General features: G+C 36.9%; 2 protein-coding genes across 6 annotated transcripts in view; one reads left to right on the forward strand and one right to left on the reverse strand.

The window, feature by feature from the left end:
- The window catches only part of sdccag8 (SHH signaling and ciliogenesis regulator sdccag8), a 43,567-nt gene extending 29,053 nt beyond the window's left edge, over window positions 1-14,514 (reverse strand). The window contains 14 exon segments of the mRNA XM_048204598.1: window positions 7,655-7,679; window positions 7,682-7,828; window positions 7,913-7,964; window positions 8,746-8,892; window positions 10,282-10,434; window positions 10,575-10,713; window positions 11,624-11,815; window positions 12,204-12,268; window positions 12,364-12,453; window positions 12,674-12,799; window positions 12,971-13,087; window positions 13,577-13,665; window positions 13,808-13,948; window positions 14,294-14,514. Coding sequence (XP_048060555.1) covers window positions 7,655-7,679; window positions 7,682-7,828; window positions 7,913-7,964; window positions 8,746-8,892; window positions 10,282-10,434; window positions 10,575-10,713; window positions 11,624-11,815; window positions 12,204-12,268; window positions 12,364-12,453; window positions 12,674-12,799; window positions 12,971-13,087; window positions 13,577-13,665; window positions 13,808-13,948; window positions 14,294-14,357 — 1,547 coding nt within the window. The 5' untranslated portion in view covers window positions 14,358-14,514.
- A 272-nt stretch (window positions 14,515-14,786) lies between these two features.
- Window positions 14,787-18,063, forward strand: part of cep170aa (centrosomal protein 170Aa) — a 52,224-nt gene continuing 48,947 nt past the window's right edge. For 3 of the 5 annotated variants that reach the window (XM_048204588.1, XM_048204589.1, XM_048204590.1), the window contains exon 1: window positions 14,787-14,973. The gene's annotated coding sequence lies outside the window, so the exon portion shown is untranslated. The remainder of the gene's footprint in view (window positions 14,974-18,063) is intronic. The other 2 variants (XM_048204591.1, XM_048204592.1) reach the window with 1 other exon arrangement.

The raw sequence follows: 18,063 nt of genomic DNA on the forward strand, positions 1-18,063 counted from the left end.
AGTAATTATGTTTTCCAATTGCAAAAAAGATGAGGTTTTAAGTATGAGTCAAACATACAATATAGCCAAATTTCAATCATAAAGTATCACTTGATATCTGATGGATCAACTTCTAGACCATTTAAGCTTGTTACATAGGTATACCACATGACCCAGGTGAACTAAGTCTAACACTGCAATGTCGTCTCTAAGACATTGAGAATAACAGAAGACAAAAGCCCTCTTCTTGCCCTCTGCCGTGTGAAGTGGAGGAGGAGCCGGAGGCCAGCAGCCCTGCCGGCGAGGCGTGAAGACGTGGCAAGGTCTCATCCCAGGCCAACGGGCACACCACTGTCAACATCATGACACTCACTGGGCGGCTCGCCGGCACTCTCCCGCATGGCCGGCAGCGGTCCCAGCTGCCCCATCCGTTACTGTCTGATTAGTTCTGCTAAGCAGCCCCTCCCCTCAATGCCCCATCGCCATCTGCTCCCCCAACAAGATGGCTGCCGCCCAGCACCGTGCACACCGCCCCGCTACCTGCCATTGCCCGTGCCCGCACTCACCCCAAAGCGCTAACACGGCTTCTCGTGGCTGGCGGCGGGCCTCATTTCGTTCGCTACTACTTCTGACAAGGGGTGGCGGGCTACGCTCTTTTATTTGCTGTCGGATGGTACATGTGCTTCCCGCCGACTTGGTTTGCAGCAGTTTGGTGGCACGGCAGACTTTGCTCACCGCGGCAGCCTCCCTCTGGCGTGGGGCTGCATCTGCTCACTCTTTTATTCATTTTCCGATTCTCCACCTTTCAGGGGATTGTCATCCTCCACGTGCTCACACTCGGCCGAGGGAAAGCAGGGAGGCGTGCAAAGTTTAATGGAATTCTGGGGTGGGATGAACAACTTTTTTAATGCCAACACTGCAGTTGGTCTCACGGTTCTTGTTGGCTAGTTTGTACAAGAACTTAGCGAGAGGACGAGTCAATGACAGACCCCAAAAACAAGTTCTGGGTCAATGGCATACAAGACTGTCCAAAAAAAAAATCTAGTTAAAAAAACTTGCTAAGTTCTTAGAAATATACTCTTTTTTATTAATGTTGGTTTCATGAATTTTTTTAAAAAAAGTTTAAATTTAATAAAAATGTGATGTAACCATCAAATAAAAAGTACTCAGAATTTACTTACATAACATGCAAGTGTACAGATCTTACTCATTTTCAAAATTAAATATAAATATATAAAGTTTTTAATGTTTTAAGGTATTTTCTAATAAAAAATAATGAATTATTAATTTTTTAAAAATGACATTTTTGGGGAGTCACACAACATGACACTATACAAACTTGCCCTAAAAAGGCTAAAGTATCTGATATTTTAAGACATTATTTCTTGTCAGAAATTTCAATCTTTTAATGAGTTTTTTTTCTTTATTATGATATCAGAACAGTTGTATCACTCTCACATTTTTATCTTTATGCCCCTCAATAAAATCAAAATGAAAACGCTTATAATCAAAGAGGGGCATTCAAGCCCTTTCTCACTCTCTTTTAAATGGTTTTTCAATTAATTAATAGAGAGGACAAAAAGCACCAAGTCACTGAAATTCTTACAAAACAAAAGTTAAAAAAAGCAAAATGTCTGGAAATGTCCAGTCTTCCTCTGTGCTACAACAATAGCACAGATGTCAATATAAGCCAGATTCCCTCACAGCTCACAATGAGGCCTTACTGATGTGGACACTCAAGCACCATCAAGCCTTTTGCTCAAATAATTCCACTTCACATACAAAGATAAGCCAAAAAGAGACAAGGCTGATCATTTCATATCCCCAAAAACTTCTAGCAGGCTTTTTTCTTGTAATTCTCTGTCTCTTGCAACAGCGCCGATTAACCAATCACTAGTCAATATGGTGGATGTAGCTTTGAGTATGAGGGTTTACTCTGCGTAGAGGGCCAGGTTCTCTGCTAAGCTCTCGACAGAGAAGTTGTGAATATTTCCTACTTTCAGATCCATACTTATGCCTGAAGGTTCTCCTTTACAAACCGCAACATGGTTCTTGTTGGATCAAAACTTCAAGCCCCGCTGCCAGCGTCGCCGCTTGCTTGCGAAATTTTGTGTTGCTGAAGAAGAGAGGGAATTTGGAACAAAGCGAGCCCCTGTGTCATGTTCCAAAACCACAGTGAACTCCAGCAAACACAGAAAAGCAAAGGGGAAAATCTGTTGCGGCTGGTAAAGCGGCATGGCAAAACAACACAACTTTTTTTTTTATACCGTCGCACATTTTTCTCTCTTTATTTTCACACCCTATGGGGTCTGCCGAATGTTGGGAGAGGTGGGAGGGTGGGTGCACGAGAAGGAAGGAGTGGGGGAGGGACGACAAAAAGGCACGAGCGCACAAAAGCAAACAAACAAACCGAATAAAGCCTGGGCTCAAAGCCGTCAGAAGGCAGAGAACAGAGCGGCAGGATTATGATAGATCCTCTGCTGCCCAGCGCACAGCTGGCTGATGATCCAATACTGGAGCCGCCGGCCCTCCCCAGCATGTGCACGGGGGGCCTGGGGGCCAGAGCGAAAGAAAAAACAGAAAAAACCAAAAGACAACTGCTTTGCCCATCCGTTTGGTGGGAGCTGTGATCATCCAAGCTATGAGACGAGTACGGGAAAAGTCAAAGTCTGGCTTTTCAGAGGGTCTGATTGTATGAGCACCCACCAAAAAAGAAGTGACACAGAGAGGGTGCCCACATGACCATCCCCTGGTCTGCTCAGTCACAGGGTCCCCCGCAGGTCGGTGTACACATGTGTTTATGTACATGCAAAGGTGGCGTAAGAGAGTAAAGACAACAGAGAGATGGGAAAGAGAGGGATTAGCCTCAAGGAAAAGAAAAAGAATGCACAGATGTCCGCTGCATCTGTGCACAACGCCTGGCCCAAAGAACCTGCCCTGGCAGTCCACATCCACACCATGCATACAGTGGCTAAAAGACTCTCTGCTGCCAAAAGCAGGGCCTGTCAGCAGCTTAACCACTCTGATCTTTAGCAGGCCATTTTGTTGCCTCATCTAGAAGAAGCAGAGAGCGTTTAAAGGCCAGCATCCTGCCCGAAGCTTTTTTTAATGCTAATTCGGCCTCATTTAATCGCCGCAAAATCTTACATTTCAATAATGTTCTGATCAAAAAACAGAATTGTGGACTGCACCCCTTGAAAGTGATCCGCTGTAATATATTCACACACAAATTTCTTCAATAATTTAACAACAAAAAGACAACCAAATCTCAGATTACACCAGAATTCAAACTTAGATAAGCATCACATGGACATTACAAGGATATAATCTGTTCATCTCTGTCAGCCTCCATGGCAGTCAATAAAATGATAATAAAATCTAGTTCACAGTGCATGTGTCAAGTACATAGAATTGTGTTTCATACATTAAAAAAACTAAGTAAAATACATATCCCATACATATGAGAAAGTACACAACCTAATGACTATTTTTCAAACATGTTAAAATGTATTTATTTACATGTTGCATTATGTTTTCATGTTTTCTTTAAACTAGCCTTGCCAAGTCATGAAGAGGTCAGATTATACAATATTTTGCAAGACTTACTGACCTTGGCACAAAGCCTTAAGGGTCCTTTTATTTTATTTTTATTTTTTTGTGAATTTCTTGTCACATGACAGCAAATGGCTTTCTACTTGTTGGTTATACCAAAGGAAGTCTTTTTGACTGACTCAGAGAATTAAAAAAATTTGGTGAAGCAAGTTCTTCTAAATTCTATATATATATATATATATATATATATATATATATATTGTAAATTAGTGAAAACTATTTTGCTACCACTCAATCTTTTATAGAAATAATAATACAAAATTATGTTTACATCATATAATGTAAAAATGTCAAAGAATTTCAGACTTTTTTCATTATTGTGACCACAGGGTGGTTTTAGCTTGACATTTTTGAATTTATGTCCAACATATCAAAAAGAAGTTTAATTCAAAACCTGAAAACATCATCTCAGAACAGGTGTATTCAAGTTATTGTTTAGATAAATTGCATTTTCCTGTTTTCTGAATGAATTAATAGATCAAGAAGAACACAAAATGCATAGCGTAGACCAAACTACAGTGTCTACATGATAATAAATGTACATTAAAAAGTTGTACTGAACTAACAATGCAGGACTACATTCATCTGCTGTGTAATAACATCAAATGCAAGAGTTTGTCTAGACCTGCTGTTGCAAATAATCTATACTCCATAAAAACCATCTGGATCGTTTTCATGCACAGTGGTACTTTTCCAAATGTAAACAAATGACTCGAATTATTCACTAATATTTCTGCAACAGCATGCATCTTTATGGTAATTTATAAACAATACATGACCGAGTCTTAATACTTAAGTACCGAATTCCCTTGTGAACAGATGCTGTCCCTCCTCTGCAGCTGTGCGGCTCTGTGGCAGATGCTGTAAAATCTCCACTTCCTCCAGAGGAATGGAGACCCCAGTGCCATTCAAACCCACTGAGCCTTCAGCTCTGCCTACGCTTACCGCTGGGGTAGGACACATCCACGAAAACATGGAAATGGATGGCTTCATTGTGGGTCATCATTCAATGGGCATAGAAATGTCAAAAAGAACAAACAGGCAATGATTCCTAGTAGGAGCATATATACACCAGGTTCCAGGGGGTACTTCGGGGCAAGAATTCGATTTAGCTTTGTCTGTAAACCAATAAATAAATATTGTGTGTGGGTAAGCTTGTCAGTGGATATAATATATATGCTAATATACAATATAATATAAACTAGTATCGTTCAAAATTTGGGGTCTGTGAATTTTCAGCATCATTACTCCAGTCTTCAGTGTCACATGATCCTTCAGAAATTCTAAAACATTCTAATATGATGATTTGGTGCTCAAGTAACATTTCATATTATTATCAATGTTGAAAACAGTTGTGCTGCTTAAAATTTTTGTGGACACTTTGAAACATTTTTGAACAGCATTTATTTGAAATAGAAATCTTTTGTAACATTATACGTCTTTACTGTCACTTTCTATCAATTTAAGGCATCCTTTCTGAATAAAATAATTATTTCTTTAAAACAATTACTGCCCCCAAACTTTTGAATACACTCTAAAAAATGCTGGGTTAAAAACAACCCAAGTTGGGTTGAAAATGGACAAACCCAGCAATTGGGTTGTTTTAACCCAGCGGTTGGGTTAAATGTTTGCCCAACCTGATGGGTAGTTTTATTTAAACCAACTATTGTTTAAAAATTGCTATATGGCTAGCTTAAAATGAACCCAAAATAGTTGGGAAATTAAAAACCAGATGCAATTAGAGGCAACAATAATAGACAAAAGGTGAATTTTTATTAATAAGCTTTAATATTTTATTAATATAAATTTAATAGTTTATTAATATAAATTTATTAATAAGCAATTTAATAAATGTTTATTGTTTAATAATTATTCATTGAACATTAATAAATGTTCATTTCCAACATACTTTGGGTTAATTTTAATTAAGCAATACAGTAATTTTTAAACAATAGTTGAGTTAAATAAAACTACCCAGCAGGTTGGGCAAACATTTAACCCAACCGCTGGGTTAAAACAACCCAATCGCTGGGTTTGTCCATTTTCAACCCAACTTGGGTTGTTTTTAACCCAGCATTTTTTAGAGTGATATATATATAAAAACTATTCAAATATATATATATATATATATATATATATATATATATATATATATATATATATATATATATGAAATCTCTTAGGTTAATGGAGTACTATCTCCAGTCTCTGAATAAAAATGTAAAAGTGTAAAATATTTTTACAATTTAAAGTAACTGTTTTCTATAATGCATGGTTATATGTACAGTTATTTTCAGCATAATTTTACTTATTGTAAAATAGGTGACAACTAAATCCTTTTTGACTGGTGACTTTACACCCCTCCTCAGGTCAGCGTGACATACCAACTGAGCCTGACCGCACCACTGCAATCACTAGTAAAAGACCAGAGGATGGACAAATAAAGTTCAGTATTATTGCACCCAAACTCTGGAATTCTCTCCCCCGCTCACTCTGTTGTGTTAATAATATCTCTGAATTTCAATCATTACTCAAAACTCACCTGTTGTTATACCTGAATGTTATACCTCTTGATTTCATTCATTGATTGCTCTGCATTATTACTAATATTTCTCTGAATGTTATGTTATGTCTCTTAAGTCCTGTTTTGTAATTTTGTACTTGACTCTATTTTTCTGTATACTTCCATGTCCGTTATTGTTTCTCATCATTGTCTACTCGTATTATCTCTTCCTTGTTATGTACACTGTAAAGCATCCTTGCGCTCTGGAAAGGCGCTATATAAATAAAACTATTATTATTATTATCATTATTAAAGAACAAATAAAGGCTCAATGTAAAAGTTGAAGATAAGTTGAAAATGTAATTCATGTTATGCTCTGAAGTTAAATACTATAAATGTCAGGATTCAAACGAGTAAACGGCAACATAAAATTATTGTAAAGCTGTATAGACAACTTCTTCATACATTCATACGTTCTTCGGAACTGACTTCATACATCTACTAAAATCATCTTATTGACACCAGTTAATTAAAAGTAACTGCAAAAATGGCTAAAAAATGAGTTCTGAAAAAAGGATCTAGCATGATTGTTTGCAGATGTTGTTTGAAATTTTGTATCTAATGCAATGACAAAATTTTTAAGTGACTGAAGTGTCCAAATTCTTTTTGGGGCACATATAGAGCAATTAAAAAAAAATTAAAGATAAAGAATGTTCCTTTGGGCTTTGCTGGCAGTAACTCTAATTTATAGTAATGATCTGTAAACTGTTAAATTGCATCTAACGGGAATGTAAGTGTCTTTCTGTGCCAAAAACTTTCTCTCTCATATATAATAATAAGGGAGGGAGGTGTTAAATGTGATCTATTCTTCCTAATCTGGAGCTATAATCTATTTGCTTTCTAATAAGCTGGGCTTAGTTGAACAAATGTTACTGAAAAACACTGTTTATTCCCTTATCACCTTCTCTGGTACATTTTCAAAAAAAACGTCTTTTTTGCACATATAAAGTAAATTCCAACTTATATGATTCAACACAAAAGGTGGCGTTGATTCATAAGACAACATCTTTGCTGTAATATCTTCAGACAATAGAGGGTCTGCTTTTGATTTAATTAAATGGTGTGAATTTAATTTAACAACCAAAATATATTTATATTTATGTTTAACGCCAGCTCATTATCATGGACACGAATACGAGTGAAATGTGTACATATGTGGAAAATGTATAAATGTATGAGATGCCACATATGCACTACTCACTCCATACTGAATTACACAAATAACTCAGATTATTAATAAAGTTCTTAAGAGAAAACCTATCAGAAGTCTTAACATTTCACTTTACTCCCCGCTAAATTGAGTGATGTAATCGAGAGAGACAGTATGTGCCCCTCTCTCCGGCCCTGTTCTCCTGGTGCATGGTGGACTGTGGCGGTGGCAGCCGGTGGCTAGTGGCGGTTTAATAAAGTGCGGGTGCCCTCCTGCCGGCGTGCTGGCACTGCACTGGGGCCAGTGGACGGGCGCAGTGTTGTGGCATGTAATAGGATTAAGGGGGTTACCTGGTGAGGTGCAGTTGGCCTCGCGGCTCTCAGCCAGGCCGGCTCTGCCCGGGCTCCTCTGCCCTTCTTCCAAACGCTGCCGGTAACCGCTCAGCTCCACACCCAACTTCTGTACTTCCTGCCTGGAGGAGAGAGAGACCAAGCGATTATTCACTTTGGCATTAAAAAAAACGTCTTTTTTGCACATATAAAGTAAATTCCAACTTATACAAGTAACACTGTGAATTGCAAAATTTTTGATTAAAAATGTTTCCTTACCTGCACATAGTTGGCCTGACACAAGCTGGGCCTGGCTCAACAGAAAACGCAGCTACATGCGCATACATGCTTAATGCAAAATCCAAGGTAAGTTTCAATACTCCTGTCCTCTTTTCAGGAGAAAACAGTTAATTCACACATTCTATACTGATTCATTGAGGAGATGCTCGCTGTGTCTTTCTATCGGCTCCATAAACTTCTACTAGAGCTTTTGCTGCATCAACTTCATTAACTTTGCTAATAATATAGTTCTACTGCCATCTAGTGCCTAGACATTTTCCATAAAAAGATGACTGTACCAATTAACCTATATGAAGTAAGATAAAACATGGCATTAAAATAAATGTTGAACCTAAAAGCAAAATTGACACCATTTGCTTTCTTAATGTGAATCTTATTGTGAATGATTTATCAGGTGCAAGTTATTCTAAAGAACAAAAAGTCCTGTACTAAATTTTTTCCTTGTTAAATATCTTGTTTTACTCAAAAATAAATATTATGTAAGTGAAATTGAAAACTAACTCTCTCTGACTTTAACAAAAACATTCAGTGGCTCTTTTGCTTTCCCAAAATGCTTGGGATCAAATCTTAAGCTCAACGTATACTTCGGCCGTCCGCGTTCCGTGACAGTCCACATGACATCATTTATCATCAGAGGGGCTCACATACAACAGCGCATGTGTGAATTAAGTGCTTAAAAAAAACTAAAATCCACTTGATGACACAGACATGAAGTATACCCTGGCCTTTGGACTCCCTAAATAACACTATTACCATCAAATCATTTGAAATTCTATGCAATCTTTGATTGCTTGTGGGGAAGGTTTTTTGACAGTGGGCTTTACCTTGCTGCCGTCCATTTCCTGTGCGGTGAGCTTTTTATAAGCTTCCTCCAGCTGGCCATTGAGTGAGTTCCGGTCTCTCTCTCCCCTCTCCTGCAGACCCTCCAATTCAGCCACTCTCTGAGACAGGCTGGTCACCTTACAGTTTGGAACAATAATATTACATTTACATATTAGTGATATTAGCTATATTATTATATAATGGTTTAATATATAATACAATGGCAATTTTTATACAAGTGTGGCTTGAGTGTCTAAAAAGTTTGGGACCACTGTATAGGACTATTTAAAATGAGTATAGTGCTCAAAGCCCAGAGACCACACTAAAAATCCAAGTTTTGTAGACATATTTAAATCTAAAAATGAACAAAGTGTTAAGAATGTGAAAACTGTCAAACAAAGAAACAATTATAAAGGCACTAGAGTTAATAAGAAAAGTTTAGATTCTGCACTATTTCTAGATCACTTATCAAATAAGTTAATTGATGACATTGATCATGTGACTCTTTGTGCAGACGGCCACATAATTGAAGCTCAAGATGGTCTTTGGATCATCTCAAATCATGCTGGAGAAAATGATCAACTGATTTTACACAAACATCTCGAGATGCTGCTGAGGTGCTGCGGTCCTTAAAGCAAAAGGGGCACAAACCAAATAATACAACATTCTGAAATACAATTTTCAATTAAACTTTTCATTCAAATTGTTATGTAATTACTAAAATTTTAAATGTAATAACATATTGAATTAGAAAAAAAAGAAAGTAGGCTTGTATTCCTCATTTGTAAGTCACTTTGGATAAAAGTGTCTTCCAAATTAATAAGTAAATGTAAATATAAGAATGCAAAACAGTGGTCTCAGATTTTTAGACCCCACTACAACAAAAAATAAACCATATTTTGAACAATTCGGGGGGTCTCTTCAGTTTGGGTTAAACATGAAGCTTTAACTACGTTCTCATAATTAGTAAACAATAGTGCAAAATAGAGTGGTGCAGAGATGATATATAAAATAAGGTCTGTGGTAAACATAACTTGACGATACTTGGATGTTTTGATTTACACACACCCATATTCGAAATTAAAATTTTGAAGCTGTTATGTTTATTTTTTAAAAATGTATGTTTTTAGTAAGTTACTAGATTAAGAACATTTGGGGTGTGAGTGTGTGCAATTTACACTGTAGAACAAAACATCCAAGCATCGTCAAGTTATGTTTAACTTAACACCTTATTTTACTTGTAAATTAAAAAAAACCCATTATAAAACCCCATAGGAAAATCTCAAGGGAACCAGTGGCGAATTAATCTTCTGACGTCATACCTGCACCACTCTATATGATTGGGCACTGAATCTGTCAAAATTGTAGTTGTGTGCCACAATTAACATGACACTAGAGGGCAGCATAAACTAGCTTTGTCAAACAATCCAATCTTTGTGAACATAAGACAGTCATAATAGACATTTGAATATATCAGCATACATGTAAAGTAAGAAAATATTTCTTAATATGGTAAGGCAACTAACAGTCTGGGCAAGCTCTTCTTTCTCTTTCTTGCTCTCTGAACGCGCTGCCTCCCTGGCCTGGGAGATCTTCTCCTGTTCAGATGCCAGCTCTCTCTCCAGCCTCTCCCGCTGTCTAGTCAGCTCATTGTGGAAGTGCTCACACTGCACCAGAGCCTGCAGGTACACAGAGACAGACCGAAGGTCAAGGTCAATGAGTCTACACAGTCTACTATCTCTGGTCTACACAGTACTCCATAAGCATTTATGATCATGCAAAGCAGTAAAACTCATATCCAAATCATTTTGGCACATACTCTTGTCTTCTCCAGGTTTGCCTCTTCTGCCATCTCCACTGCCTGTTTGACCTGCTGATAGGCTGCCCACTCTCTCTGCTGGGCCTCAGTCTGACTGGCCCTTAGAGAGCAGAGCACGGTCATCAGCTCATCCCGCTCTCTAACAAAGACACAAACACGGGCATCTCATCAGGATACCGAAAGCAGGCATTGATCTGACATAATCAGGAAAGCAGCAGATTGGCTTTATGACCTGTCAAGACTTCTTTCAACCTTGCTGTGGGGAACAATAATTGACTGAATCAACAGAGATCAATAAAAGGTGGTCAAAGAAGCCTACCAGAGTTCATTAACCCAGATGTTTGGCTCCAAGGTAGTTACTACATCAACATTTCTCATGTAAAGTTATTCAGTATGAGTTTGAAAATCAAAATGTAAAACAGGTTTATAAAAAATATCAGACTGCAAATAACAAATATTTAATTTTTTAATTCATCTGTAAATTATTTTTAAAAATTTTAGAATATAACATAATAACAAATACTTAGAATTTTGTTCAAATAATTTGGGGTCAGTATGTTTTTTTAAAGAAATTAATACTTTTATTCAACAAGGACCTATTAAATTGATCAAAGGTGACAGTAAAGACATTTATAATGTTTCAAAAGATTTCTATTTCAAATAAATGCTTGAACTTTGAATTCAACAAAGAATTCTTAAAAAAAAAATTAAAAAAAATCAGTTTCCAAAAACATATTTAGCAGCACAAATGTGATAATACACATATATTTCACTGATGATAATAATAATAAAAGATTCTTGAGCACTAAATCAGCATATTAGAATGATTTCTGAATATTACTGTAATTACTGTATTTTCAATCAAACAAATGTAGCCTTGTTGAGCATGAGAGACATCTTTCAAAAACAAAATCTCACCAACTTTTTTAACATTCAAAAAATGAGCAAAAAAAGCTGTTCTATTTGAAATCTATATCTAACGGAATGACATAATTATTTAAGGTCTCAGACTCATACTTACATTGAAAACACTAAAAACACACACTTACTTAGTGAGTCTTTCAATGCTCTGTACATGGACATTGGAGTGCGTCTCTGCCAGGACTGCTTCATGTTGGGCACACTTCAGACACAGACCACCCACATGCTGACCACTGCCCGCCGCCACAGCCATCGCTTCTTTGTGCCTCAGTCGTTCTTTCGTTTCCTCATATTCCTTCTGAATGCTCGCCAAGTCTTTCCTACACAAACACATGCAGATTGTTATATTATGCATATATGATGACTGATCATATGACTGTTTCTATTGGTGGACAGCATCAAAGTAGAAATAATGTAGATGCACAATAAGTACAATATCTGTTGTTAAGAGCAAAAGAAGCACTATGAAACACATTGACCTACACTCCGGCAATCTACTTTTTCAGCAAAAGGCATTTATAATAGGGAAGTGCTTTCAAATCACAATGCATGCTAAAATTATATTTTATGTGACATTTTGGTTCATTTTAGCAATGCAAATGAATAAAATGTGTAATTCAATAAGATTGTAAGAGTGTATTTTAGTGTGGTCTGATTCAGTGAGAGAGAAAATATTTCAGGCTTGGCCACTGATTGAAGCCCACTTACTTCAGGGAAACCACTTGAGCCTCCAGGGTCTCAGTTTGTGCTTGATAGAGACACTTCAGCTGCTCCTTAGAGAAAGAGGTGGAAATCACACTTTTGGTGCATATTCAGTGCGTTTATTCATGTCACATTTTCAGCTACATGAATGTTTAACCACAAATACCATTTCTTTCTTCCACTTGTGGTCCTCAGCTTGATTAATGGAGCCAAATCTTTGCTTTGAAGTCTTTTCTGGTGTGTGCTCCATGTTTAACTGAAAATGATCAAATAGAGGACACAGGCAACAAAATAAAAATCACAGTATATGAGACATCGAGACAGAATTCAATGCATATATTTAAAAACAATACAAAAAGTCTATATTGTATCATGTGTATTCAGACTGCAAGCTATTTTCATAAATTGTGCCATTATAGTGTCACATTTGCCATTTCTATCAGCACAATAACGAAAAGCCTCAAGGAAAAGAGTACCGTGCTGTCTACAAATGTGTATTCTTTAAGAGTGTCTTCAACCGCCTTTGCTTTAAGCTCCTCATGTAGCTTCTCATTCTCCACGATTACCACTCTTACTCTCTGTTTCATTCCAAGGAGTTCATCCTTTAGAAAGGAAACAACACAACCACACAATTACAACTACCTTAAAGTTGAAGTGCAAAATAATTGCAATCACATAACAAGTTGAAGACTACTTGCTTTATCTGGGGAAACCCCCCATTATCAAGCCACAGGGTTCACTGATAATATCTCATGTTAATTAACAGGACTGACCTTGCAGAACTTGACCTCAGCCTCCAGGTGCTGAATGTACTCAGATTGATTGTGGATGATGGGAACCAAGTCGTGAACACCAGGCAGACTACTACTGCCCTCATCTGTGATTTTTTGCTAGACAGCACAATTAAATTGGTCCCATATTAGATTTTTAAGTACACTGAAATGTTAACATTGTGCAAGTTATAAATAAGAGTGATAAAAATAATGAACAAAAGCTGATGGTTCTTATTACACATAATTATTAAACATATTACAAACTAATATAATATAATATAATATAATAGAGCTTGCAATTACAACATAAACATTTAAAATCATTAGTGGTTTACCAGCCGAACTCTTTTGACCGGAGATATTTAAAGTAGCCCCAGAGATTTTAAGTTAAAATTTCAATCATTTAACAACATATTCGCATGTTCACGGTTCTTTGGTGTCAGTTAATGGTCACATGAGAAATAAAATTTTAATGCATTTATTTTGATTGTTTTTTTTAACTTAACATAATTATTTATTTTAATTTTACATTTTTATGATTTAATTAATAATTAGCTTTTCACCAACTCGAACCCTGAATTAAGCAATAAAAAATAACCAAAGTACCTTTCCTGCCAATTTCCTCTTAGAAGGAGAAAGTAATTGAACATTTGAATCTTTGGACTGCTTTTGAAGCAAGGAACGCAGCTGATTGACTGGGAAAAAAAAACATGAACAAAAAAAATAAAATAAAGCAGTTGCACACAAAAATAATACACAACTAAAATCAGCAGGATGGCAAAAAAGTCATAATGATGATTTATCAGAAAAGTAATATTCTTCCAGCATGATCTGTACCTGCTTCACTCTGTTGAATTGGCATACAGGGGTTTTGCAGACTGAGCATCTCCTGCTGTTGCTTTGGTTCTGAAGACTCAGAGTCAGAGCTGTGGCTGGCCAACATGCTTGAGAGGTGCTGGATACTGCGGTTGGCTCGCTCTTAAATATTGAAATCACACAAATACATTGATTTCATAGCTTAAGAATACAGAAGAATATAACATGACTTAAGTAATCTATAATGTATCACATGTGTAGTAACAAACTTGAGTATTTGTGTATCTAATTGTGTTATTTTCTGTGGTTTACTAAGTTATATTACACAAAAACAAATAATCTTGTTGCCAGTGTTCAATACCCTGTCAGAGGGTCACTTAAAGTGTAAATAATCTGGTTACGTTGCATAATTTGCCTTCTGTAGGATTATTTTCAATATAACAGCTTTGTGGAGAGCAACACTTGGCTGAAACGCAGCATCATCTGTTCTATCTATACAAACATCACCTCTCAATGTCTTCTGTAATGCTCCTAATTCCTCCTCCTCGTCTGAGTCCAAGGACGGTTTCATTGTTGCCTGAAACGCGTAATAAAGTCAATAATGTTTGTGAATATTCCACACAATTTCTCAGGCTCAGTGTTACTGAAAGTGTAGACTAGTATCTTGTCAATGAACGACGTCCAAAAAGACGTCAACGGTTGCATGGCAGAAGTGCTCTTCCGTAAACCACGCAAAGACAACCGGAACTTGTAGTTTTTAAAGACGTCTAATAGGATAGGTCAGTGTAGTAAAAAACTACAAGACGGGCATTTCCGCTACCCACGATGTAATCGTACTGATCGTTTACCGTCAAAAAAATATTATTATTGTAAAAAATATATTTACGTCCAAAGTACATTCTAAATAAACAACAACAACAACAAAAAAATAATCCATTAAATATTTTATACGTCAGTAATTGTACGAGGACACGCCCACCGGACTGTGTTGGAACTGCAAACGCTGTCCTACTTGCCTGATTCCAGGCTGCCGTATGTCGCCGCTATTTGTTAGGAATAACGTTATTGCTGCTGAGCAACTGAGGCAAATAGGAGACGTGGGGATACACACTGGGCTGGGCTACAAAAACCGTTTAGCTGCTGCATTGAAGCCCGGGATAAAACTGACAGCAAAAAGAAGAGCAAGGGTGAGTGAGCATTTCTTATAAAGAGCCATTCTTATATTTAGTGCACATAACAATACGGCATCTGTTATAAAGCTAGCGTATAAATCCATATGTTCGTGTTAAAAATTTTGCACGCGTTTCCTGTGATCTGATCTTATCGTGTGGTCAGGAGGATACCGTAAATGTAAGAGCAGGACACTGCTAGCCAGTTCTGTCATATTGAATGAATTCACTAGCACGAACACCGCATGTCGTTAGTAAGCTCGCGTTACTTCATTGATATTCGAATACACGGAGGTATTAATTTTTTGTATTAAATATAATCGTGAGTTTGACTATGGTGCACGAAGAGGACACGAGCACTGGTCACCAGTTTGCCCAAACGCATGGCATCTTGCTTAGTATCGTAATATTTGTTCTTAAACGTAGCGAACCATCAAAAACAACATTAATTCAGTACTGTAAGTCTGATGTGTAAGAGATGTGGATGATTTGCCGGGTGCTGCTGTACACTCTGAAGGGCACTGCGCAGAATCCTTTGTTTTGACAAAGGCTCTTGTTTTGTTCTGCTACATCTGGCCTACATATATTTTGATTACAGTGTTAATGACACTTTTCAATGCTGCAAAATGTTTATACCTTGTTATTGAATGTTTGCTACATCTAGTTTTAGAGGAAAACTGTATAGTGTCAAAATAGCCAGTCTTTTTAACAGTAAACTGTCCTATGTAATAGGAGTTGTTAGTAAATGATGTAGATTAATAGCTGAACAAGGGGTTTTGTGGTATTTGTTTCTTCCCCAGAGTTTGCTATAAGTACATTATTGAGACTAGAAACCTAAAAGAGACTGTCTCTCAAAACCTTGTGAGTTGAGCTGCCTACTTTGCATTTTTGGGTATAATATTGACATATTCAGTGTCCATAAATGTGAGCATTTCAGTTGTTATTTGAATTCATGAGCGTGTTAAATGAATAGCTGTTTTCCTTGCAGTCTCCACCTCTTGCTGCAGAACCAAAGTTGGATGCCTTTAGTTTGACCCTGCTTAATTGTTTTATTATCTAATATCTGTAGAGGAACAAAAGACACAATTGATTTGACAAATTAGTCCTTTTTCTAAACTGCTGTAAGATTTTGCAACTGATTTTATTGAATCATTTAGCTACCCATACTTAATTTCAATATCAAAAAATTAAACAGAAATTACACAAAATTAAGTCATGGGGAGGGTGTGTTTACTTTTACCCTTGTCGTCTTTTTTGTTTTTGGGTGTAACTGTTATTGCTTTGCACATTTCCTCTAGTGTATTTTGATTGAATAATATGTAACTCTCCCCTCAGTATTTCAATCTAGGCTATGAACCAGCTGTTTGTAGTCCAGATCCTGTTTTCAATCCATCTTTTTTGGGTTCCAAAATGCAAAGTTGTCACTGTAATGCCTGAGCAACATTAGTAGACTCTGTGGCAGGTCTTTTTTGTTGTTGTTGTTGACTGCATAATTTCTTCTCGACATAATAAAACAAAGAAAACGCTGAAACAAAGAAAAACAGATACTTGAACAGAATTAATTTAATATTCTTATGATATGTTTTATGGCTCATAAGACATCAGGGTCTGCCTCAGAGCTTAAATCCACTAAAAGAGAAAATGCAACAACTATCCTAGACCCAGACCAAAACATATCAATGAGTCTGGGGCTTTCACAAGAAAATCTTTCTTTTGTGAACCCCGGGCCCCAAATCATTAATTATTTATAAGTCAGCATCACATCCTCAGTTGGATCATGTTGACTGACCAATCCAGCGAGCTTCCTGTTGTTAAACGGAAGTGGATGTGGATTTACAAAGTACAAGGAGAGAATCACATGCTCGCAGTCCATTATATTATCAGAGAATTAGTATATAAGTGATCATTCTTAATAAACCTTACAAAATGACCTTGCATTTGTATTTTTTAAATTTAATATGGTAAGCTTTTTGCTGGGACTCATGCTGTCAGCGCTACATTGTAAATCCATATAAATGGCTGTCTATGTGTGATGATCAGACTATTGTGTCATCTTCAGGCCAGTCTGGATCCTGTATGCCCACTGGCTAGCTTAATCCTGCTCTTTAGTTGTGACCTGTATTTGTGCTCCATTATTTGTTGTCCCCAGCTTATATCTGGTCTACTGATTGTAACTGGTAATTGAAGTGCAGTAGATGCCTGAAGGTGTATAATGGGAGTCAGAGTAAACGTTTCTGAACACAGTTCAGTATACAGTAGGTATACAGTGGCAAAATGGGCTTTCAATAAAATTTGGCTGCCTATGCATTGTTTTATTGTTGTCTTTCTTTTTGCCGAATATATAGGAAAACTTCAACACCCATATTGCACTGGGCACTAGTCTGCTATGGATATGCAAATACCACATTGCTTTAGTGGGAAATACTAAATGAATAATGGTGTTTATTGTTCCTGGGTGCAAGAATTCAAAGAGTAAACATCAGGAGTGAGTTATTCTCGGTTCCCGGTGAAGGATCCAGTGAATTGTAGGCAGTGGCTAAAGGCTGGAAACAATTGGGGAGAAAATGCCGCGATTGAAAATCTGAAAAACTTCTGTGTTTGTAGTCAACATTTCAAACTGGATGACTACGAACACAGTGTTTTGAAGTGTTTCTGAAGGATCATGTGACACTGAAGAGTGGAGTAATGGCTGCTGAAAATCAGCTTTGTCATCACAGGAATAAATTATATTTTAAAATAGAATTTTAATGTTATTTTAATGTTTTTTACTGTATTTTTGAGCATAATATATGTCTTTAAAATACATCAAAAACAAATCTTACTGACCATTTAAACAGTAGTTTAATTCACAAAATATAATAATTCTAATTTGGCGTCTGAACATGCTGCAGAAATTCCCCTTAGTTATTGGTTGTCGATTTGCATAAGTAGGTCTGTCGGGTCAAGTATGTCATTATGTATGTTTATTACCACCCAACGGACACATTTTGTTGTTTCTGATAGGTCTAGTCACCAGTGTATTAGATTTGGATTAATGATGGATCTTTCTTCCTGCTGCCACATGCTGATGATGTAAATGAGATGTCTGCTTCTCATGGCCATATGGTA

This window comes from Megalobrama amblycephala, linkage group LG10 (genome assembly GCF_018812025.1).
Source record: "Megalobrama amblycephala isolate DHTTF-2021 linkage group LG10, ASM1881202v1, whole genome shotgun sequence".
NCBI lineage: Eukaryota > Metazoa > Chordata > Actinopteri > Cypriniformes > Xenocyprididae > Megalobrama > Megalobrama amblycephala.